Below are 25,687 nucleotides of genomic sequence, written 5' to 3' on the forward strand. Positions count from 1 at the left end.
GTTGTTGAGGAGCATTACTTGTGTCTTCTCAATGTTGACCCGAAGATCTGTCTTTGCTGCTTTCTTGGCCAGCCTATCTGTCTTGAACTACGTGTGCTCATATTTCTGGGACTTAAGACATAGGTCGTCAGCAAAGTCGAGGTCTTCTAAACACTGAGTGAAAGCCCACTGGACTCCTGTATTGCCATCTATTGTTGTTTCCCGCATGATACAGTCCTCCACCACTAGGAAAATCATTGGTGACAGTAGACAGCCTTGTCTTATCCCTGTCCGCACCTCAAAGGCTGGTGTGGATGACCTGGCATGTAGCCTCATCATACAATTGTTGTATGAGGTTGATGAAGGTAAGTGGCGTTCCATTATGCTGGAGTAGGTTCCAGATGACTTTTCTGTCAACACTATCAAAGGCTTCTAAAAGTTAATGAAGTTGAGATACAGTGTTGACTACCACTCTAATGACTGTTCAATCATTATACGGAATGTGGCAATCTGGTCTGTACAGCACTTGTCCTTTCTAAAACCGGTCTGTTCTGGACGAAGTCGTTATTCTATGGCATCTTTAAGTCTTTCTAGTATATTTCTTGTCAAAATCTTGCTTGGGACAGATAGAAGCATGATGCCACGCCAGCTCTTGCATTGTCCCAGGTCTCCTTTTTTGGGGAGCGGCACTAAATATCCTTTTTTCCAATCAGCTGGTACCTTCTGACTAGATCTTTTGCAGGTATCATATCTGCTAAATTCTTTATATCTGCCTTAAGGTCTTCTGGAGGGATCCTATCAGGCCCAACTGCCTTCCCACTCTTCAGTTTCTTCAGAGCCTTGATGGTCTCAGCCCTTGTGGGAGGGCCGGTTATCATTGCCAGATCAGTACATTGTATCATTGCACCGTCAATAAATCTGTGCTGTGTCAAAATCTGTGTAAAAATTCATTTTTTTTGTGTTTTTTTAAAGGCTTTAGATGAAGAATTCTGAAAGTAAATTCTATCTCAACAAAATTTGCAACCTCATTATAAATATTCCTCCCCGTGTCTCTCAATAGGAAACCAAAATACAAAAGGAGCAAAATCTCTAAAGCAATATATTTACAGTCATAACATACCTGTGAATCATTTACTGAAAGGAAAAAGAAACGCAAGGTAAACTTTTGAAGCGAATTAATGCTTTTTTTTTCGAAGATATTTTCCAGTATTGTTATCTATCATTTAAACTCATCTTTATTGAACAGGTTACCACTGATTGATAATTCATAAGTTATAGAAAATCATATGACGGTACCCCCCAAAAATGAAAATAAAAATTCTCAATATCTCCCTCGCGCGTCTATCACAACCTTGATTCTCCTGTGCATGAAGTTCATCAGAGCATTTATCTTTCTTAAAGGAATATTTATTCAGTCCCTGGTTGGTCGAGATGAGCTGGGCTTACCGACGCCTTCAAACCGTAGCGTCCATGAAGTCCTACAGATTTTCAATTGGAAAAAAATAGATCTAGAATTTACGGATGACAGTTGATTTGGTAAATGTGAATATACTGAATATGCTGGTGGTGAACATGCCGAATAATTAGCTTTACGACGCACACAGGTGCGCGAGTTAGAGTATCACCGGCTTAAGGTTGAAGAGCTCACGGACTAAAATAGAGCAATAAATTTTTTTTCAGTTTTAGAGTGCATATAATGCTTATGATTGCTTGCTGTATAAGAATCGGTTTCGGTTGTAATACCGTGGCGATTACACAGGTGGCAGGATAAAAAACCTTATTTTCAAATGACGTTGCTACGCGCCAACGTCACTGTCACGGTTGGTTGGAAACCATTCCAGTTCCTCTCTGACAACGGATAAAATGCTCTATGGTGGAAAATTAATAACAAACTGCAACCCTTTTCCTTCACATAGGCAATTCAATTACTAGATCCCATCAGCCGTACCATGATTTCAAGAAATTCATATCGACTGTAAATAGTGAAAAACTATGTGTATATCTCCAGTGCATCAAGTAGTACTACAAAATCTGTTAACAAACCTGACATCATTAATATTCACGTATTTATGGCTTTTTACCACTTTTCCTTCCTGACGGCATACATTTCACGGTTGAGTAATTTTGAACATCGATTTTAGTGCACAGTAACCAAGCTACACCTCTGACCAATTTTCATAATTTTCGGCTACTAAGTCAAAACATTTTTCGCATATTATGTTACCCTGCATTTCTTTTTCGTTTTTCTTTTCAGTATCTATATATGTAGATAAATATACGTCCTAACAACTAATGATAAATTTAAAAAAAAAAACAACCCAGAACTTATAATAGAAGGTTGAATAACGTCCGTCTTCCGTACTTCTGTTCTTCTGCCTGTTCTTCAACTTATTTTGCATTAAACTCAGTTTCAAAGAAGGTATTCTAGTATTTTTTTATAAAATTTCATATGCTTGTACATATTAATGAGAGCTATTCAATTTCATCAACATTTCTAACCTTGACCTTTCCTTTTACCCTGACTTCACTTTTTTCAATTTTGTGTGAAGCTTAGTTTTAAAGAAATAATTCAAGAAGTTTTAATCAAACCACATATGCTGATACATTTTGGTGAGTACTGTTGACCTGCATCCTTTTTTTTACATTGATCTACCCTTTGACCTTAAACTTACTTTCCTTTAAATTGCATTTAGTTTAGTTTTAAAGAAACTATTCAAGATATTTTTATGTAAGCCTAGTGCATTGATACATAATTTGGTGAGAATTTATTAATCTTGTTAATTTTTTTTTTATTTTGACCTTCCCAATGATCTCTGAGTTTACTATTTATTGTCTCTAAAAGTCAGTTTTAGAGAAATTATCCTCACAGCGTCAGGGGTCATGAGTCAACACGTTGCCATTGGACCCCTGACAAATTTCATTCGATGTCTTCGGGCATGTTTCTCCAAATCAATCACACCAATCAAATTGAAGTAGACAGATAATGTAAACAGAAAGGAATCAGTTGACACCTAAAATGCACGTGTTAAGCATAGTTTACCACCGAAAGGCTTAATGTGATTTGTTGAGAGATAAGAAAAAAATATAAAGATTTGTAACTTTCCCAAAAGACGTCGCTGCAGTCAACCCGCAAGATATCGAATGAAATTTGTCTGGGGTCCAACTGCAACGTGTTGACTCAGGACCCCTGACGTCGTGAGGATGAGAGAAACTATTCAAGATATTTTCATCAAACTTCAAACATTAATACAAGTTTTCATGTTGCATTACTTATGATCCCTGGGGGCCATTCATGCCCTATGGACATATTTTTAGTTTCATTATGTCTACCCTTCCAAGGGAGGGGAGACATATTGTTTTTGTCGATTTTCTTCCTCTTCTTCATCCAAATTTTGTCCGGGCCGTAACTTAAAAACCCTATTGACATTTAGACTTCAATTTGGAACATAGATAGATGCCATTGAGAAGGAGTGCACTCTACCTAAATTTTTGACCTTGACTTATTTATAAGGTCAAGGTCAATCTTTAACATCAAAAGAGTCCAGGACATAACTTGAGATCCCTTTGATATTAGATGAATATTCAAATAGAGAAAAAAAAACACAATTTAACCAGAACTTGCGAGCCCTTTGACATAAAAAGAAGACATTGATACAAGATGCAACGCACCAAAATTTTTACCTTGACCCCTTTCTTCCTTCAAGGTCGAATAGAGAAAAAAAACTTGATTAGACCATAACTTAAGAATCCTTTCTTATAAAGACTTCTAACTTCGAACATGCAGAGGTATGAAGGAGGGGTGCACACCACCAAAATTTTTGACCTTGTTCCAATTTATAAGGTCAATCTTTTACATCAAAATAGAGTCCAAGCCATAACCTGACAACCCTTTGATGTTAGAATTTCAAACTTGGAACATAGTAAGAACACATTGATACAAGATGCACTACACCAAAATTTTTACCTTGACCCCTTTCTTCATCAGGTCAAATTGAGAAAACACGACTAGTCACTTGAGAACTTTTGACACTAAAACTTTAAACTTAGAACATGGAAAGGAGGTATAGAGGAAGGGTGAATGGCAACATGTTTTTCAACTTGACCTATTTATAAAGTTAAGGTCAATTTTTTACATGAAAATATAGTCCAGGTCATAACTTGAGAACTTTTTGACATTAGGATTTCAAACTTGGAACAAGGAAAGACAACATTAAGACTAAACGCACTGTATCAAAATATTTGATCTTGACCGCTTTCTTCATTCAAGGTCAACTTAAGAAAAACACGAGCAGCCCATAACTTTAAGATCCTTTTGACATGAAGACTTGAAATTTTGTTCACAGATCGATGAATTTGAGCTGAGATGCACTGCATTATTATTTTTACCCTGATCGTATTATTGCACTTGTTAATGTTGGTAAAGAAGGAGAGACATGAGTTTTTTTGTAAAAAAAAAAAATACCCACTTGTCTATACATTAATAATACGCGCTTCTCTTTCAGACGTATTCTACTGAAAGTGGCGCTGTCTACCTGTCACAAAGTCCACAAGACTGTCCACCAAACGGCAATTCCACATATGCTGCTTCAGACGGGGCACTGCTTGTTTTATCTCTTCTTTCGGCATGCCGTAATATATATTTTAGTTATTTACAATATATATATAATGCGTTTTAAAAAGACATCAAAATTCTTTCTTTGAAATAAATTTCGTCACCAAGAACTGTAAACTTTGTTTTGAAGCCTTAAATTAATGTTCATATTTTACAGCAACCAGTACAACATATACTGCCACAGTGGAAATTGTACTGGGCATTTTAGCTTTTCTTTTGGTTCTGGCTGCCGTGTTAGCACTGATATATTATTGCCACAAACGAAAACTAAGGCTCGAGGAGGAGGCTCGTAAAGCGAAAGAGGAACAAGAAGAAAGAGAGAGAAAAGAAAGGGAAGAGAAAGAGAGAATTCGTATGGAACAAGGCGCACTCACCCCAACCTTGGATCTCGGCTTACCAGACGATTCTGTATATGATATTACCCGACTATTTTATGATGATGAGGAACCCGTCACACCAACTAAGGTCGAGCCTGACATGAATGAAAGACTTTTAGATCAACACAACGAGGTATGTCTATAAGAAAAAAATGTGATATACATTACTATCATATGGCTGAATTTAAATTTAAATTTAATACGTGTGATGGATATTATCTACTAGATAAAGTTTTACTGTTATATCAAGCACTTCCGTTCAGAACTAGTTTTTACACAAATTATAAGGAGAAAATGTACATGTACGTTAGGAATAAGAAAGTATAAGAAATACTTTAATTAAAACACGGTTACAAACACGTTATTGATATCGAGCTGCAATCCCCCTCCGGCCAAATTAAAATCGTCTGCATAGCTAGCCATAAGTCAATAAATATCCCTGTCGCTAAGTTTATGTGAAGTAAATCTCCAAAAGACGACGAATTTCATTCCAAATTTTCATATTTTGTAAACTAGTTTAGACCTTAAGGAGGCTGGGGGGTCAACAAATTAACCATCAGATATAACTTAATTTTTTTAGATATGATATCTTAAGCTGTCAACTATCATTTGGCAAACAAAAATTTCATACATTTTAGTTTTAAAATTTGATCATTTTTGTATATCTTTATATGGAGCTCTTCTTCTAAAGGAGATCAATATAGTCTGAAAATGGCCACAACCACCCAGCCCTCTTAAAACTGTAATGGATAATGTCTAACTAACAGTAGTCTCTTAGCAATCATAATTCTATTAATAGTATTACAGGGCATTTCTCTCAATTTTACAAAATCCAATCTCAGTAATAATTTTTAGTTCACCAGACCCGAAGGCTCAAGTTAGCTTTTCTGATAAAATTTTGTCCGTTATCTGTCGTTGTCGTCAAGAACTTTTTACATTTTCATCTTCTTTTCCAGAACCTTTGGGCCAATTTCAACCAAAATTGCCACAAAGCATCCTTGGGTAAAGGGGATTTAAGTTTTTTTTTTTTACAGAAAGTGCCACGCCCTCTTTCAAGGGGCGGTAATTAAGAATGCGTGAAAATTTGGAGGAATCTTTTAAAAAATCTTCTCAAGAACTACAAGGAAAGAAAAGATGAAACTTATGTGAAAACTTCATTACATACTCTAGATTCAAGTTTGTTCATATCATATCCCCCGGTGATATAGGGCGGGGCCACAAGAAGAAGTCAAAAATTACATAGGAATATACAGGAAATGTCTTTAAAAATTTTCTCGAGAGAAGAACAAAGCCAAGATTATTATTACAGAAGCATCCTCAGGTAGTGTAGATTCAAATTTATTCCATTCTAGTTCCCTGGGGGTAGGGCAGGGCCACAACTTGAGGTCAAAGTTTTCCATAGAATTATATCAGAGATATTTTTAAAATCTTCTTTTCAAGAATAGCTTAGCCATTATAAGTCATGTAGAAGTATCCACAGGTAATGTAGATTCAAGTTTGTTCAAATCATGACCCCTGGAAGTTGGACGCAGACAAAACAGGGGGGTTAAGTTTACATAGAAATATATTAGAAACATCTTTAAAATTTTTCTTCTGAAGAACAGCTTAGCCATTATTAGTCATTTTAATATAGAAGTATCCTCAGGTAGTGTAGATTCAAATTTGTTCAAGTCATGACCCCCAGGGGTCGGGGGGGGGGGGCACAACAGAGAATCAAAGTTTGACATAAAAATATATAGGAATCATTTTGAAAACATCTTCTGCTTAAGAACAGCAAAGCCATGATTAGACATATTATTACAGAAGCATCCTCAGGTAGTGTAGATTGAAATTTATCTAATGAGCGATCAGAGTTTTGCATCGGAATACATAGGAAAAAATCTTTTAAATTCTTCTGCTCAAGAACAGCAAAATCATTATTAATAATATTGATATGGAAGTATCCTAAGGTAGTGTTAATTCAATTTCACATTTCACCCCCCCCCCCCCCAACCCCCGGTAAACTTCTCAATACTTAACTGATTTCTGTTTTCTCCTAGTTAATGTGCTCAGGTGAGCGATGTGGCCTATGGGCCTCTTTTTTCTTTTAAAAAAGTTCCTTGTCGATGTTGTAATTAAGGACAGTATGACAGATGCTGTCACATTCTATCAGGGAATTTTGAGCAGTATTTAACTGAAAAAGATTAAATTCCTTTTGAAACAGGCACTCAAACACGATGACTTTATGGATGAATACAAACTTCGGCAGATGGTAAGTATTTTTTGTCTCGTTTTGCATACTTGTATATATTTTATGCATTCAATACCAATTAATATATATTCTTTTGACGTAGGTAAGATATTTATTTGAATTGTCTTCAGAAGTATATCAAATACGATTTTATTAGTGTTCGCTATAATAATCCTTGGATAAATTGCTCTAATTTATTGAAAAATAATGTAACCAAATACTTTCAAGTATCTCCCCGGTTCTGGCTTTGGGCAAATCATTTTGTGTTTGAATGTTTTTTTGTATAATTAACTTTCCATATAATATCAATCAATTCACTGTTTTCGTGGTAACATTTTATCATCTTTTCCATCACAAACATCATGTAAACCCGCTTTATTTTCGTGGTAACATTTTATCATCTTTTCCATCACAAACATCATGTAAACCCGCTTTATTTTCGTGGTAACATTTTATCAACTTTTCCTTCACAAACATCATGTAAACCCGCTTTAACATTATTTCCATTTATCATCAAATTTCATTAAAATTCAAGCAGCCGTGTGCGAGGCCGCTAACATTCTGAAAATAACAATGAAAAGGTGTACGCGATATGTAAGTAGAAACACGCACGATTTCCTTTTTTCCAACGCCTTCGTTTTCTCATAAGAAGATTAATACTCTTTAATTCAATTTCAGTCTTATAAAAACATTTTTTATATGCATCTTGCAGACAATCTTTCAGAGTCTGAACATATTAAAACTTATGGGTTAATCAAATCAAAGAAAGTAATGACAATGAGAAATATAATTAGAACTAAGAAATAATGAGAAAAATAAAAAATAAAAATAAAATAAATTTATAATTGTAGTATTGGTAGTTTGCTAGAAAACTGATTTTTAAAATGCATAACAATTTATGATTGCCCAATTTTATTAATGTTTGAAAGAGACTTTCTCTTATAATTAATTCCTCGCCAACAAGTTATTTTTAATAACATACTTTATCAACTATAAGAGAACTGTTCAATTATTATGGGATGTTTTTGATTTTTAAAGGAAAACATACACAACATAAAGTGTGTGTTATTGCAATAATTATATCAATTGCTCAAAGTTGCATTTCAATGAAGCTCAACAGCAGAGAATCAAATATATATATCCATAATCACTTATACTGGATACAGCTTCTATTTCGCTCGGGATTATTTTTGCATATTCCAATCAAAATCAGTGTTACCATTTTGAAAATGTACTTCTTTTTTTTTAACAATGATTCATTTTTTTTACAGTGATTCATATTTTTAGTGTTGATTACACGGCTTTGTCTTTAATAAGCGAAAATAAAACTGCAACGAAACTTAAGCTGTATACAGTATTTTCGAGGCGTATTTACAATGAAATCGTGCGTGTTTCTTTTAGATGGATTCCGAGGAATGGATTGATGCCAGACGGCGTAAAGAAGGAGTCGATGAGCTTGAAGTTGCTGAACCACGCACTAAAAGTGCTGTACAGAGACTTAAAGAACTGGCTCGAGAAAAAATAAAAAAAGGGAAAAATAAATTAGCTCTAAAGAATGACGCAAGTGTTGATGACAAATCTGCTGAAAATAAAAAAGAAGCTCCACAGATTATTCCGGATCTGATAGACACTGATCTCGAATCGGATGAATATGAATTTATGTCACATGCGGGTTGGAAGAAAAGAGGGACCGCTTTAGACCTGGACGGGGAATGGGAATCCAAGAAGAAGAAAAAGAGGAAAAAGAAGAAGGTATATATATTAATATAATAAACTTGTTTACAAAATCAATTGAAGATTCTTTTACTTGTAATCTTCAATTCTTCTTAGCTTACATTATATGAAATGACAGGCCCGTAGCAACGGTTTCAAAAGAGGGGGGGGGGGGGGGGACTTCCCAAAAAAATCTAACAAGCAAAAAAAAATAAATAAATAAAATTAAAAAAAATAATAATAATAAATAAACTGACCAAAAGGGGGGGGGGCAACTTCCCTAAACTGACAAGCAAAAAAAAAAACAAACAAACAAACAAACAAAACAAAACAAAACAAAAACCAAAAAAAAAAAAAAAACTAATTTAATTACTGTCCAAATCCTGGAATTTGCCAGTGCTTGACCTTACAACATCAAAAAGTGTAGGGGGGGGGGGGGCAACCAGCATCACTATAGCAAAAACTGTACTCAGAAAGCAAAAACTATACTCAGAAAGAAGTGGGGGCGCCCCCCCCCCCCCGGCCCCCTGCGTTCTACGGGCCTGAATGAAACTATTTATTCCTATTACGGAGTTCTCGATGATGATGATAATTAATCTTTTCCTTGTGTGTCAATAAGTCTCATTTGCTAGAATGCCTCGGGACTGCTGAATCCTTTTCATAGTCTCCAAAACAGATTGTGATCTTTATTGAAGGGCCTAGTTTTTGCCGGGTTTTTATTTGAGTTCTATATCTACTGCTATGTGTATACCCTGAGATAGGGTACATTCAGGTTGTGTAAGTTCTATATAATCATTAAAAAAGAATACCTATAAATTGTTGAAAAGCTGTCTGTCTTTATAAAAGTATTTGTTCACTTAAAAAATTTATAGGGGTTATCAAGAAAAAGAAGGATGTATTTCTAAACACTCAGAGAGTTACAGTACCTTAAATTCTTTCAAATCATGACACTCTAAACAGGGTGTGTTCATGACAGTGTCAGAAATATTCTCTGAAAAAATATTAAGAATTTTCTCTTTAGAAAAATAATTGGCAAAAAATTCACATTTGATATTTCTTCAAAACAATGCTTGCTAACTACTTTTATCCATTTAAATTTTTTAGGCAGTGTAAAGACATGGAAGCTTGTTGGAACTTTTTTTTTCATATCTATATATTTATTTAACTTAATTTTCTTTTTAATTTAATTTTTTCTTTTGCATTATTCATTTAAAACGTTGATGCTGCCAGGCTTGCATGATTCGTATTTAAAAAGAAGGGTCAGTACAGATACCTTCCGTTACATAAAACACCATTAATAGGAATAACGAACTATCAAATCTCTTCAATCCTGCCATTGATAAATCAGATATTGCTGCAAAGCTATGGCTATGAAATGTCATTTTTCAGGTAATTTATAAAAATGTACATTTCTACAAAGAAATCATACATTTAAAAAATCAAATGCTAAATTGAAACGCTTTTAAGTTTTTATGAATATTTTTTATGCATTAACTTGCATCAATTATACGTCGGTAATATTGACTATAATCAAATCAACATAAAATTACAGAATCAGCATGCTTAATCAGCACATATAAACAAGCATTTAAAGAATGTATTCATAATTTCAAAGGAATTGACCTATAGGAGAGAAGAATTTCCCGGAAAAAGTCACATTTAAAAATCATTGTTTATTAGTTGTTTTTCTACCGTTTATATGTCTAAATTTTTCAAATTTGTATTTTGAACCTAAAATTTATTATTTTCAACTTTAAAATTAAACTCCAAAGTTGGCCAAAATAGCATTTTGTCTGTTTAAGCACCAATCTTTGCATGAATTTTGGCCTGGAATTGAAGGGCAGGCCTGTCCCTAAATAAAATTATGCTATTTTGACAGGTTATTATGTAAGGAATAATTTAAGACATGATTTTTAGGGGCACCCCTGCCCTAGGGTTGAAATTCACGAAAAACCTTTTAAAAAATAAGGAAAGCTGTTTTTGACAATCCATTTAACATTTATGTCATCCATTTTCATAGTCAGAACAGCTGCATTTGAGTATTAACACCGCGGGTACTTTTTTAGAGTCGTGGTTCGAATCCACCCGGTGTCACATTTTTATAGTTCTAAATTCTCGCCTTTTCAAAGACTATTTTAATTCTTTTCTAGGGGCTTGTGTATTTTCCTTCAATTATCTATCGTTTATGCATGTTCATTCTTGATATAAAAGACACTAAAGAGAAAGCACATTGACTCATTACATGATACGCATCGCTTGTATTATCTGAACTTAATTATACTTAGAAATACATGTACATACATGCAATGAGTCAATGTTCTAAATTCAGATCTCATGTTTAGAAATTGTAGGACTACATATCAGTATCTGCACTCTTTTGGATATCATTTGTGTAATTTGTATACATTACCATTATGTACAATGAAAAGTAAAGAAAATATCAAATAACATTTCGAGCTACATAGTTAATGTAAGGTTCCTCCTATCTCAACTGAAATACTGAAATAAAATATATTTATGAGAAACGAATTAGTACATGTATGTAGCCTATAGTCAGAAATCGTCACGCTTTTTGTAAAGACTAAAATCAATCCCGGTCCTATAGGTCGGCGCCCCTTTTATAGTGAAGTGTTCCTTAGCAAGCTTAAACATATAAGAAAATCAGCATATACATAACAGGAAAATATTTCTGTACTTTATTTTTAGCGTACATCCATTCAGGAATACTAAGTGGCATGCATGTATTTGAATTCATCTTTACAAAATTCTGATTAAATATTATGGAAGGGTTAGCATAAAAGATTCTTACAAGTGGAGATTTATTGGAACCATTAATATAATCTGTCTTTCTTTTTTCCCTAAAAGTGTTATTGGAATAATATCTTCTGCAACAAGTCAAACTTCGATTTCCAATATAGTTTTTTTTATTGGATATACCACCCTGTCAGTTTTCCGTGAAGAAATATTTTATGTTTTTTTTTCTCAAGAAATGTTTAAAATTATGAATGACTAAAGATATATTTATTTTCAGAAGAAGTCAACTTCATCAACTTATGGAGATTTAAAGTTAAACAAAATTCCTCTCAGGAGAGTTATGCGAAAGAAAAGAATAGATCCAGATTTACCAATTGTCGAGGGAGAAATACACTTGCCGTTATATCGTGAAGATCCCAAACTTAAAGACCTACCACCACTACAAAGGGTTCATCGTAAGCGGAATCAAGCTTTCTGGAGTGATATGTTTGGAGACATTCATGGAGGAAAAGCTGTTGATTTGGAGGCAATAAACAGAGTCAGAATGTCAGAAAACAAATGGAAATTACTTCTGGAAGAGCTTTACGCAGACAAACAGTACTTTGATTATGCAAGAAGTAGGTGCAATTAACAGCTACATCACTTTTATTGTAGTTTCAGTTACTCAGTAGATATAAAGATAATGTTGACAAGTAATATTTGCACGCCCGTAAGCAATTCAGATCTACAACATGCTTTATTTCATGCATGCTTTATTCCAAATTATGACCGTCTTCGCCAGTTGTGTTTCTAGTTGTAAGCTCATTGAAATTGAAAGTTCTTTAAACCTTTTGTCATCTAGCTTTGTCTAGTTGGTCTAAATTATAATACATAGATTAGGTTGGGGTCAAAATAGAGGATAGATTTTTTTCTTGGGAATATATATGGAAATAAACTCAAAAAATCTTTATCTCAAGATTAGTCATGTAAAGATGCAAGCATCCTCAGTTTTTATTCAAATCATGGTCCATGGGGGAAGGATTGCGTCACAATAAGGGATCAAAGTTAACATGAAATGTAGGAACTAAATCTTAAAATTTTCTCAAGAACATCAGGATCATTATTATTTATATCAATATTCATGCATCCTCGGGTATTCTGTGTTCAAATCATATTCCATAGGGTAGGACAAAGGATCAAAGTTTTATATCGGATAATGCAGGAACAAACCTCTAGAATCTTTTCAAGAACAACAGAGACACAATGTAAATCAAATTACCATGAATGCATCCTCAGATAATGCAGATTCAAATTAATCAAATCATTGGGTTTAGGTGATTCACAATAAGGAAGGAAATATTCACAAAAGAATGCATGGGGAAGATCTGTAGTGAATATTCATATTTGTTCAATCCATGTCCTCTCTGGGATGAAACAGATATTCAAAACTTTATATGGAATATTGAAAATTGAGATAAGAAAAAATATTGAGTTGGAGGGCAACACTAAATCATATATACAACCATCCAATTTAGTGTGGATTCAAGTTCGTTCAAAATAGGGACACAAAGGATAGAGCGAGGCTAAAATCGGGGATCAAATTTAACATGCTACATATACAGAAAAAAAATGTTTTAAAAATCCCCAGAAAAGGAAGGCTACATTAATCATATTGGTGCTCAGAATTCCTTTGTAGTTTGATTTCCAATTTGGATAATTATGTCATAACCATTTGAGGCTTGACTGAGGCCACAATAAGGGGTCAAACTTCGTCATGAAAATATTAAGTACAAAAACTTATCTGAAGAAACAGCAAAATTATAAACTTTTTCTTTACATCATGACTCCTGAGCCCAGGAGTGTTCTTCTGTCTCCGTTTGTCTCTAAACTTTTCACATTTAAACTTTTTCTACAGAACCCCCCCCCCCAAAAAAAAAAAATTTCGATTCTACCGTTTGCCACAAAACACTCTTGTCAAATGTGAATTCGGATTTATCGAAATAATAGTGACGTTCTCTTGCAAGGGTAGATAATTAAAAAACAAAGAAAAATTATTGTTATTTTTCGAACCACTGGACAAATATCAAGAAACACTGGACAAAAAAAAGACAGAATTTGATTGAGAGCTTCTTTACTGAATGTAGAACTTATTCAAATTTGTTCAAATCATGATCCATGGGGGCAGGAAGGGGTTATAATATTGGACTCTAGTTTTGCAGGGCAACTTTAAGGGAAAATCCTTAAAAACTGTCACACGACTGTCTGAATATCTGTCGCGTGATGTTCATAAAATTTTTACATTTTGAATCAGTTTCAACCGAACTTGTCACAAATTATCCTTGTTGATGGGGGGGGGGGGGTTCATATTTGTTCAAATGAAATATTCTTAAATACAGCGGGGTCATGATTAGCCATGCTTATGTGCAAGCATCCTATGGTAGTACAGCTTTAAGTTATTTCAAATCATGAACTCATGGAGTACGGTAGAGCCAATTAAATATTGAAACGACGTTTTACACGGCAGTATGTGAGGAATCTTAAAAAATTTTAATAAACAAGCATTCTCGGATAGTCCAGGTTCAAATTTGTTCAATTTATGATCCAGAGGTAGCGATGGGCCACAGTAGGGAATCTTAGTTTTACTTAGGGATGTTTAGGAAAATTTCTTTAACATTCTCCTTCACAAGAACAACAGGGCCATGATTAGTTATATTAATAAGAAAACATTCCAGTTAAATTCATATTTATTAAAATCATGGTCCCTTGGGCCTAGAGATTCAAACTGTTACCTGAGAATTTTAGGTAAACTAAAGAAAAGAATTCCCTTCAAGAGAAGCTGGGTCACTAAATCACGTCAATATGTAATTAATATTTAATTATTCCCAGTGAGGTTTTCATATTTACTGATCCTGAGTTTGGTTGGGATTAAAATCCTGGATCAAATTTCCCAGAATGCAAACACTAAGAAAAAGCAACCTTTAAAAATCTTCTTCAGTTCGTTAAATCATGACCTGTTTTGGGTTGCAGTATGGGTCAAAAGAACAACAGGGCAAATGTGACACACATGGGAATTGTAAACCTCTTCTTGTGCTACAGAATCGGTTGTTTTTGCTTTACGAGGTGAAACTTCTTCTAATTGCACATTGAAGACCAAGAAATTAAGGCTATCTTCTTTCTTATCTGGTTTAGAGTCATCGGCAGGTAGACGTGTCGAAAAAGACATTAATACAACCTCTGAGCAGAGCCTGGGGTATCTCTACGACAGGGCCAAATACTGGGAAGAGCAGCCACCTATAGAACCAAGGAGCACATTCCGCTCTCCTAGATCAGCCAATAGTACTCATCGTTGAGTATCATTGGGTAGTTTCCAAGACTACAGTTGTATACTTCAGAGTAAAATAAACACTAATTTCACTATAAGTTAATGGAGCCTCACGTTCAGGACTCTTCATCTTTGGTGTTTTACCTTATACGTTTAGAAATGTTCATTTATGTTCGTAATACTTACATGTACCTAGTATTGGAGGAATTGGTGAATGATTTGTTCATTTAAACCTACTGAAGGTTGCATTTTTCCAGGAAGTCATTAAATTAATTTTTTTTTATTCACGCATGATCATGGCTTTATGAAGTGTAAAGTTATTTTTCTTTAAATTTTTTAAATTAAATCCATGGCTAGTTTGAAATGTTTAATTTTTATATAAATGTGCGTTTAAAAACGTTTTGTTTTTTAAGGAAAAAAAAACTTTTCACAATTATGATAAACACTGTTTAGTTAAAAATAATTTATGTCAACAATTTTATTGACTACATTTATGATAGTTACAATATTTTAAATAACTAGTGGATTTAAGTCAAAAGTGAGAAAATGTACAGCAAGAAATGAGAACATTCTCTGAAAAAATTATCAGTCCTCTAATTTTCATCAAAATATTATAACTGTTATCACATTGTGAAATCCTAATTAAAATTTGTTGTATTTTAATGAGTGGCTTGTCTTTTAGAAAACCAGTGTTTATATTTTTGACTTCAGGGAGTAACAGATTTTCTGACCAAGACTATAACTTTGTTTAATCCCTCTAACTTTGAAATTGTACAAAATCATAAATTACATCAAATAATTTCTTTAAGAGTCTGTTTCAATGAGTTTTTTTAAACCATTGTGTCACAGAGAATTAAACCATTGTATATATTAATTATTCACATACTGAATTGTCTACTGATTTTTCTGTTCACCCATCCTGACAAGGAGCACATGGCGCGTGTGACCGGTCGACAGGAAAAACTTACTCCTCCATGGCACCTGATCCCACCTCTGGTGTTTTTAGAGGTCCGTGTTTGCTCTGCCCCTGATTTGTATTGCTTCAATGGACTTTTGAGCCTGATTACCGATCGTTATCTTTATATTTCATTGCAATAAAATAAATTCAAACCAGAGAATCAAACTTTATGTATTAAGCTATAAAACAGGCAGATTTAATAATACATATATTAAAGATATACACGCTATAACTTGCGTCAGTTAAAAATAAAGTTGGAAATTTATTTATTTTGTTTACCAAATAAAGTTACGAAAATATTGTAAATTACACAACTGGAAATGAGCGCATTATAAAGATCTCAAATTATAATTATTTATTATCCTACTAGGAAAGTAATGCTATATTTAAATTCATGCATCATGTGACACCGTCGCTACTTTTAGATTGATAAACAAAAATGGCGTCAAGAAAGCGAGGTAGGCCGTTTGGGATACAAAATAGCTTTTGACATGGATAGCATACGTTTTTTGTTTGAAGATACTTATCTTTGAAAACAACCATTATTAACCATCTACTCTGTAATGACAGATATTAACTTTTATTCAAAATAGTAGTCAAAATGCAACGTACCTCGTTGTCTATGATTTCCCGCGGACATGCGTGTCTATATACTGTTTACACACTTCCTTCATCAATATTCATGAATAGGCTGAATTCTTAATTGCAGATCTTGCTTAATTGTTTTGTAATTACAACGACTTATTTATTGAAACTCTGTGGAAAGTAATTATTTTTTATTACACATCAAGTTTCTCAATTCATTTAATCATTTTGTTTCACATAAAAAAAATCGCGTTTATATAGCGTGTATATCTTTAATCCCCTGTCACCTATTGTTTATACACGATGTATCAAGTTTTTAGTCTTAGAACCCTTTATATTATACGTTGCAAAAAACAAGTGCAGCGTATTTAATCGCAATTTTAAGGCTGCTTAAGAAAAATGGCACTGCATCCTTGCGCAATTTCTCCCTCTCTCTCTCTTACATATATATATATATATATATATATATATATATATATATATATATATATATATATATATATATATATATATATATTATATATATATTTATATATCCTGATAGATATAGATATATAAAGAAAGCACAGAGAAATTCATTCACTTTACAAGGATACCCAATTCCGAAGCAACCCGGGGTTGGACTCTCGACCTACGGAATCTGTTTCCTAGTAATACAGGAACAGCGCGCTAGACCGCTCGGCCATCTAGGCAAGTCAAAAAACTTGCTTTCGATGCCGATGGAATTCTCGTGGCGCCGCCCTACACTACATAAAAATTAAATTCCATTACAATATGTATCGGTAATGATCCTCTAATAAAACTAATGTCCAAATAACTGTATCTCACTTCCATTCTCAATGACTGCCCTACACTACACGGTCATTGAGAATGGAAGTGAGATACAGTTATTTGGACATTAGTTTTATTAGAGGATCATTCTCGATATTTACAACTTTGCCCGTTATGTAAAAATATCCCACATTTTCAACTGCCGTTGATATCCTGACATACCCAACAAACTAAAAAGTGATTCCTTATACTATGCACGGGTGACTTTTAACGTTTTTCTAGGGATGGGTATCACCAAAAATTTCATATCGTGATATATCACGATTTTTTCCCAAAATATCGCGATAAAATCGGGATATTTTTACATGGATTTTTTTACTTAATTTTCAAATGAATTCCCATAATTTTTCTTACAAATACACTGCAAAAACATAACTTAACTTTTTTCCATGTTTATTTATACAATATAAAGCATGTCTGGATGCCATAGTTTAACTTTATTCGACATTTTTTATATTTTCTGTAATTTCTATTTAATAGTTTGAAAAATAAGCATGATAAATAAGTAATTTCCGGAATTAATAATTATGTACCAAATACCGGTATTTTAGTCTCCGTATCACGATACGTATCACGCAATAAAAAATCAAGATACAGGGTATACCGCTAAAATCGCGGATCCCTACATTTTTCTAATCTTCAGTTATTTTTAAATATTTCTTCACTTTTGAATTGGAAGTGGTATTTCTATATACACTGTATGTCCGATTTCGTTACCATATTCTAATAAAATAACCTTAGGATAATTAATAGATCAGAATTAAACAATGTTTATTGAAAACAAATAATTGAAACCCATCCAAAAATTAGGGCTACAAGACGTGAGGACAATTGTTTACAGTGTCCAGTGATTGATCACGGTAATTACTGTATATATATGTACACAGCCACAGGCGATAACGGGTATTATGTCGTGTTGGTGAAGGTAATTATTGTATAGACATGGACAATGCATATTAAAATCACAATTTTTGATGTTGTTAATAAATATATGCACTTTGAAATCTGAAAAAAATCTATATCCGAGTAACCGAGTACCGATTTTAGTATTCGATAGTCGGACGTTCGATCAAGTACCCGGTTAACCGGGTACTCGTTGACATCCCTACTATCTATCTATATAGTTACATTAAATATATATATATATATATATATATATATATATATATATATATATATATATATATATATATATATATATATATATATATATATATATATATATATTGTTTAGCTCAGCTTAGTGTGTTACAAAAAAGATCCGAATTTGAAGAAAAAAAAATTGTGATTCTATTTTTTTCTTCTTTTTTTTTTGTGTGCAAATTATGTAATATGCATTATATTCTTTTAATATTTGCAAAATATCGATAAAACAAGTTTTGATAATTTTAAAAAGAAAATTGAACCGTGCCTCTATCTGCATTTTTGTTATAAGATCTCCATGTATGTATATATGATCTCTATGTAAATTCGTGACAAAAAACTTTTTTTTTAAAATTGAAAAGACGATATTGAATATTTTTTCGTGCAAAATCTTCAGCTGTTCGTAAAAATCTTTTGCCTACATTTTTTTGTATATCCATGTCCTGGAATTTTACTGTACTCCAGAACATGGCTATACAAACCTGATTTTAATTTTCAATTTATTACGTTACTGCCGTCGAAAGAATTTTTAGTTCACATTTCGGCTTTGATTTCGTAATCTGGGATAATGTCCAGCTCTTAGGTAGTACTTTTGGTTCAACATGAAACATAAAACGTCAGACTGAGAGTTTCCACACATCTTCGGTATCTACTGTGGTTATTAATAATATTCCATTGCTGCTCTACTACGATGATGGCTGCTTTATCTGTTAAAAAAACACTGTCAAATTCTGGAGAAATTCATAAGTCCTTGCACAAGTCCAAGGGTTTGACTGACACAAAATATATGCCGTACCCCGCGTGTCCTAACCGCATTCTATATGACTATGGGCATGCAAAAAGTTTTTCCATCCTTGTTGAACCCAGACTCGTTAAATCTCAAACAAGCTTTAGGTTTTTGGAATTTTATCTAGAATTTGCATGGAATAACTTTTTACGTGAGTGTCGAATGAATCAGCACATAACTTCTGATTCAAACTGTGTGATTTTCATTGAAAAAAACGTATATACTAAACAATGAAACAACAGAATAAAAGGATTCCAAAAAGGTAGGAAGGAATCAACTAAACAGTAACTAAGTTATTGATGACATCCTGCTTCTGTGCGGATTGATAAAATATAACATATTTATCAAAATATAAGAAAGGTTTTGGCATAACACTTAACTTAAAGTACAAAAAGTAAATTTACACAATATTAACACAGTTAAAAAATACAAAATATTTATTTTACCCCCTGACATATTTATGTGTGTGACTACATGTAATTTTTCTCTTTTTTATCTTAAATTTATATTACGTTTTGTTATTAAAAATGACACAATTGGAGTATAAAGAATTTTCTGATACGTCACAAATTTGTTAATTGCTGAACATGTTGAAGAAAAAAGTTACTTGAAATGTCACGAAGATATGTTACATTTCAGCTGAAACAGAAACGGGCAGAGCGACTGAAAGGGAAAAAAGGGCGCCCTTCGGACAAGTTAGACTTATCAAAAATCGACAAAACGAAGGTATAATAATTTAGGTATCAACATTCAAGTGGTAGTTTAATTCGAATATTTTAATTATATATATATCAAATCATCCAATGATCTCTGACAATTTTCTCCAGAACCGATGGGAAATACATAAAATGTTAGCTGCTGCAAGTCGAGCCCATGCACGTGCAGTAGCAGATGGAGATTCCTCTCTAGGAAGTACCCCGTTTAGATCCACAGGTTCTAAGCTGTCATTCACAAAGCAAGTAAGGATATATTGAAAATTGAGTGTTTTGTTTACAGGTATGAGTATCAAAGGTGGCTCAAGGAATTGTCTTAGTCATAGTCAACTCGTTTACATTAATAATACTTTTCTTAATTTACGAGAGATCCTTGGTTAACAACTTTCAGAAGGGGGGGATTTGCAGGCGATGACATTAATATGGTAGTTATTATTTATATTATTATTATCTTTTGTTAAGGTTTCTAAGAAAAAGGAGGTTCCAAACATTTTGCAGTATGCGTCAAATATGCTTGTGCTTCATCTGAAGAACAGTCAAGCTACGAAGAAGGTTGGTTCTCATAAGCTTTAAAAGATACACACACACACACACATATATATATATATATATATATATATATATATATATATATATATATATATATATATATATATATATATATATATATATATATTCTGAAATCATGCAATCAAACATTGTTTTCGACAATCAGCCATTTTCACCAGTGCAATCTTCTTAGTTCTTTTTCTCGAAGCTTATCCTTAAAATATTGAAAAGTTGTTCTTAAAAATGTAAAAAAAAATATCAAAGTAACAACTTGAAGACTATTATACAAATTTCAAATTTATAATCCTGCAATAATTAAGGAATAACTGTCTAATTTTTGGTTTAATGATGTGATCAAGCAATTGGCTTGCGTGATAATTTGCAGTAACGCCAAAGGCGTTTGTGCATAAAATTATCACGCAAGCCAATTGCTCGATCATCATCATGAAACCAAAGAATCTGACAGTTTTTCTTTATATTTTCTGTAGTACTTGCTCTTGAATCCGTAAATTCACGTGCTACAAGCCCCGCCTACTTGTGTCTCTCTCTGTCCCGCCCTGCACATGATATTTTTTTTTAACCACGCCATTCGATGAACCAGTAGCTTTATGCAAAAATCAAGGTTTTTTTTTTTACTATTTGTAGGTTTATCTCGGACAAAGAAATTTAAAAATGTACCCATTGGAATCGGGGACATGGGGAAGGAGGGGGAGGGGTGTCTCCTCCAATTATTTTGCCAGTATAAAAAAAGGCTAATTTATACTTAGGTCACATTTAAGCCGATGGTCAGCGACCCAATTTTCCTCGTATCGTTGGCTGAAAAACATGATCTGCCGACACTAGTAAAACCGACTAATTTTGTGTCTGTCTGGCCATGTTGCGTCGGTGGCCGATTCCTTTAATTGAAGAAGTCGTTGAATAGTCCGTAGACCAACCTTCGATCATCGTCCGACCATCGGCAGACAGTTCGTTAAGTCGGTCGTCGGTCGGTCGACATTTAGGAATTGGGTTTTTATAAATGTCGGCCGACGGTGAAAATTAAAACCCCAGTCACATTTTAAAAACGACCAACGACCGACAGTTTTTGAGGCAAAAATAGGATTCTTCAGGCGACAGTCAGCTGTTCATCCGCTGTTGTCTTGCCCGATTTTGAACTTTTTTTCGTCGGCCGACCAATTTTGTGACTGTCGTGCCATGATATATTTTTTTTCTGCGTCGATGACCGATTCCTTCAATTGAAGCAGTCGTTAAATACATGTAGTCCGTTGACCAACCTTTGATCATCGTCCAACCATCGACAGACAGTTCGTTGAGTCGGTTGTCGGTCGGTCGACATTTAGGAATTGAGCTTTCGTAAATGTCGGTCCACGGTGAAAATCAAACTGCGGCTTAGCGAACGATGATCGTGCGACTGTTGGCCGACTTAGAATTATTTAATTTTTGAAAATTATCGGTGTACGTAGGAATTCATGTGACTGCTCCGATACCAGTGTCAGCCGAGCATGTTTTTCAGATACGAGAAAAATTTGGTAGCCCGACCATCGGCTTAAATGTGATGCGGAGCAGTTACATTAATTCCTAGGAACGCCGATAATTTTAAAAAAATATAAATATTCATACGTCGGCCAATCGTCGCCCGATCATAGAGCGCTTAGCCACTTTTTGATTTTCATCGTCGTCAGCCATTTACGAAAACCCAATGCCTGACCATCCGACGACCGATTTAACAAACTGTCCGTGGATGGTCGGACGATGATCGACGGTTGGTTGACGGACTATTCAATGACTGCTTCAATTAAAGAAATTGTCCAGCAACGCAGGAAAAATCATAAATGGGCCCAACGGCATACTTGAGAAAATTTTATTTAAACTAATCAAGAAAGCTAATTTAAACATATGCCCTCTCAAAAAAAGTCTTATGACGTTTTTTTTTTTAAATCTTTTTTTTTTTTTTAAATTATTTGCTTTTTTTTCTGATAGGTTATGCAACCCTTTCCCATTCCAAACTGAAATTGCTTTCTTAAAGTCTTGCTACTTAAAGAAGGTTAAAGTTTTACAATCCTATATACTTATGTACTCTTTGGAGAAGTGAGATTGTGATAAGTAATAAATAAATCAAGTTTATCCAAGTGACTACTTCAAGAGTTGTTCCCCCAAAGACCAATTTTTCAGTGAAAACATTGAAAAAAATGTCGAGAAAGCAGTCATTGGATTCAATACTTACCATAAATTATCTTTTGTACAAAACATGTGTGCCTCTTTCCCATCAAGGAAACAAAATAAGGGACATGTGTATAACCTTCAATAGACGGATAGTCTTCATGAAAAGAGAGAGAGAGAGAGAAAGTTCTGCTTAAAAAAGGTTCTCTCATTTTCATAATTTAGAAGCGCTGATTTTTTTCAAATGTATAAACAAATTGAATGCAGTCAAAAAGTCAAACTAATTTTCTTTTTAAAGATGAAAACTCCAAAACCAAAGCAAGTAAATGGATGGTACCAATTGACTCAACCTGGGCAAAGAGAAGAAACAAAGTCACCACTGTCTTGGAAAGATATTCTGGAAAATTCATATAATTTGGATAAATACTCTGAATATTCCAGAGTGCCTAAAGGTGGTGGAGGATTTCTCCCAAGTAGAAGACACCGAAAAGTAGCCGACTCTGAGGTAAATATATAATATACACAAAAGGTATAGCCAGATCAATTTGTTATCAATATAATTAAAGACGAAGTATCACAAAATAACTGGTTATGATAACAAGGCACCAATTTAAGGAACTACACCGGGTATATAATGAGATCCCTTATCATAAAACTGTTCAAACAGATCTGCTGATCTGTTAAAATTCTATTTCAGTGATTATTTTGTGATTGAGCAAATATTGAATAACATATATATACTGGAAAACCTGTAAAGGTTTATTAGCTCATCTGAGCTGAAGCTCAAATAGATCACCTGTTGCCGTCGTCCGTACGTACCTCTAGCTGTCCATCTGCCTGTAAACTTTTCACATTCTCAACTTCTTCTTAAGAACCAATGGGCCAATTTTAACCAAAATTGGTACGAGGCATCCTTGGGTAAAGGGGAATTTAAATTCTTAAAATGAAGGGCCAACCCCCCTTATAAAGATAATCAAGAAAAGACAAAAATAGAGGGGTCATTAAAAAATCTTCTTCTCAAGAACCACTGGGCCAGAAAAGCTGAAACTTATATGGAGGTAACCTGGGGTAGTGTAGATTCTAAATTGTTCAAATCATGACTCCTGAGTGTAGATGGGGCCACAGTGGGGAATCAAAGTTTTAAATTGAAATATAATGGAAAAATCTTTTAAAATCTTCTTCTCCAAAACTACTGGGCCAAAAAAGATAAAACTTTGCGGAAGGATCCTGGAGTAGTGTAGATTCTAAATTGTTCAAATCATGACTACTGGGGGGGGGGGGGCACAGTGGGGAATCAAAGTTTTACATTGATATATAATGAAATTTTTTTTTTAAAGATCTTCTTCTCAAGAACCACTAGGCCAGAAAAGCTGAAACTGATGTGGAAGCTTTCTGGGGCAGTGTAGATTCTAAAGTGATCAAATCATGACCCCCGGGGGTAAGGTAGGTTCACAATAAGTATTACAACGGGGAAAATCTGGTGAAGAACAGCAGGGCCACAGTTACTCAGATAAGCGTTGTGGCCCATGGGCCTCTTTTTAGATTATCTGATCTTTTTCCAATAAAAGGTTTGTTTCTTCTTGCAGCTTGATAAAGAAATTGAGCCAGAAAATGTCAAAGAAAAATGGAATCAAAAGAAATGAAGAACAAAATTAACAAACTGTCCGAAGTCTGCTTATTGTTCTCGTTGTTTGAGAACATCGATGTTATTGTGTTTAATTCGCTCGAATTCTTTCTTAGCATATGAAATTATTTTCACTGCATAGTTAATTTTACATTTTTATCATAGTGCTTCTTTTACATCTATTGCTCTTACTTCTAGAGGATATAAAAGCGCTCCGGGGGAACAATAGTCAGAGGCGTATAGGAACACTTCGAATTTTTCTTTTAGAAGATTTTACCATTTCCCGTTTTATACTGAGTTTTAGGCTTAAGAAATATAATTGTAAAAAAAAGTAAAATATATGAAAATCTAAACTTTAAGGACGGGCAAAAATAGAATAGATCTCGTCATGTAGAGTTGATATAGTATTATTCTATGGCACTCCAATGCAGCACGGAGGAAATGTACATAGAGTAATAACAACTCGATCTCTGTTGGTATTGACATTGTAGTAAAATTCAAACAACTGTAGCGAAAATTGAGAAAACAGCTACTGATGGTACAATTTTTTTTATTTCTAGAGACACAAAGTGTTTCCCCCAAGAAAATGCCGGTTGAATACATAAGGCTTTTATATTAATATTTGTAGATATTGTTTTACGCCCAGTTCAAGTAAGTCTAAAAATTTAAACGCATTTAATTCCCTGGTGGTAAAAGTTGTACTGTCCGCAAGTGCAATGTTTTCTTTACCCATGGAAATTATCGTCAAGATCTGTTTTTCTCATGTCCAAATGACGAAAAATATATATAAAAAATAAATAAATTCTTTGATTAAAAACAAAAACCAATGAATTTTCAGAGGAAAAATCTTTCGAAAACGACAGTGTGACCTTTGAGAATTTTATAATTTGACCACCTATTTACCCCTTAACTTGTTTAAAAAAAATGTAAATTCATTAAGGAAAATTGCCCGCTTCTTTTCTTCTCTTGTGTCTCGATTTCGTAAAAGTTGCCAGCTTTCCACGACTCCTATTATGCACTCTTGAAATTTCATGGTTACGACTGAAGCAAAACTGGTTAATGTACATTTATACCAGCAATCGTTGTATTTTTTTGTCGTACACAATTATTTTTGTAACTTTACAATTTCTTTTTCTATACATCAGGAGCGAACTAGAGTGATTTTCGAAAAGTAAGAAACTTTAATTTACACCGTAAATGAATGATGGTGGTAAATCTTAATTTTCTTAGTTTTTGTGTTTATATGTTATATGAAGCAGAAATTATTCAAAAACTTCTACATGAGAAGAAAAACACATTCTGTGGCCTTCATCTCGAGATTTAGATATCTCGATGACGTATTATCAATTAAAAATTTTTACTTTCATTCTT

At 33.7% G+C, this 25,687-nt stretch overlaps 1 protein-coding gene across 1 annotated transcript in view; it reads left to right on the forward strand.

The window, feature by feature from the left end:
- LOC133192912 (uncharacterized) overlaps positions 1 to 15,260 on the forward strand; it is a 38,385-nt gene extending 23,125 nt beyond the window's left edge. The window contains exons 7-12 of the mRNA XM_061328918.1: positions 4,482 to 4,608; positions 4,749 to 5,101; positions 7,172 to 7,219; positions 8,600 to 8,950; positions 11,943 to 12,282; positions 14,834 to 15,260. Of these exons, the coding sequence (XP_061184902.1) occupies positions 4,482 to 4,608; positions 4,749 to 5,101; positions 7,172 to 7,219; positions 8,600 to 8,950; positions 11,943 to 12,282; positions 14,834 to 14,994 (1,380 nt within the window). The 3' untranslated portion in view covers positions 14,995 to 15,260. The remainder of the gene's footprint in view (positions 1 to 4,481; positions 4,609 to 4,748; positions 5,102 to 7,171; positions 7,220 to 8,599; positions 8,951 to 11,942; positions 12,283 to 14,833) is intronic.
- Positions 15,261 to 25,687: the final 10,427 nt, after the last annotated feature.

This window comes from Saccostrea echinata, unplaced genomic scaffold, assembly GCF_033153115.1.
Source record: "Saccostrea echinata isolate AGI-Se365-2 ecotype Australia unplaced genomic scaffold, CSIRO_AGI_Sech_v1 ptg000025l, whole genome shotgun sequence".
NCBI lineage: Eukaryota > Metazoa > Mollusca > Bivalvia > Ostreida > Ostreidae > Saccostrea > Saccostrea echinata.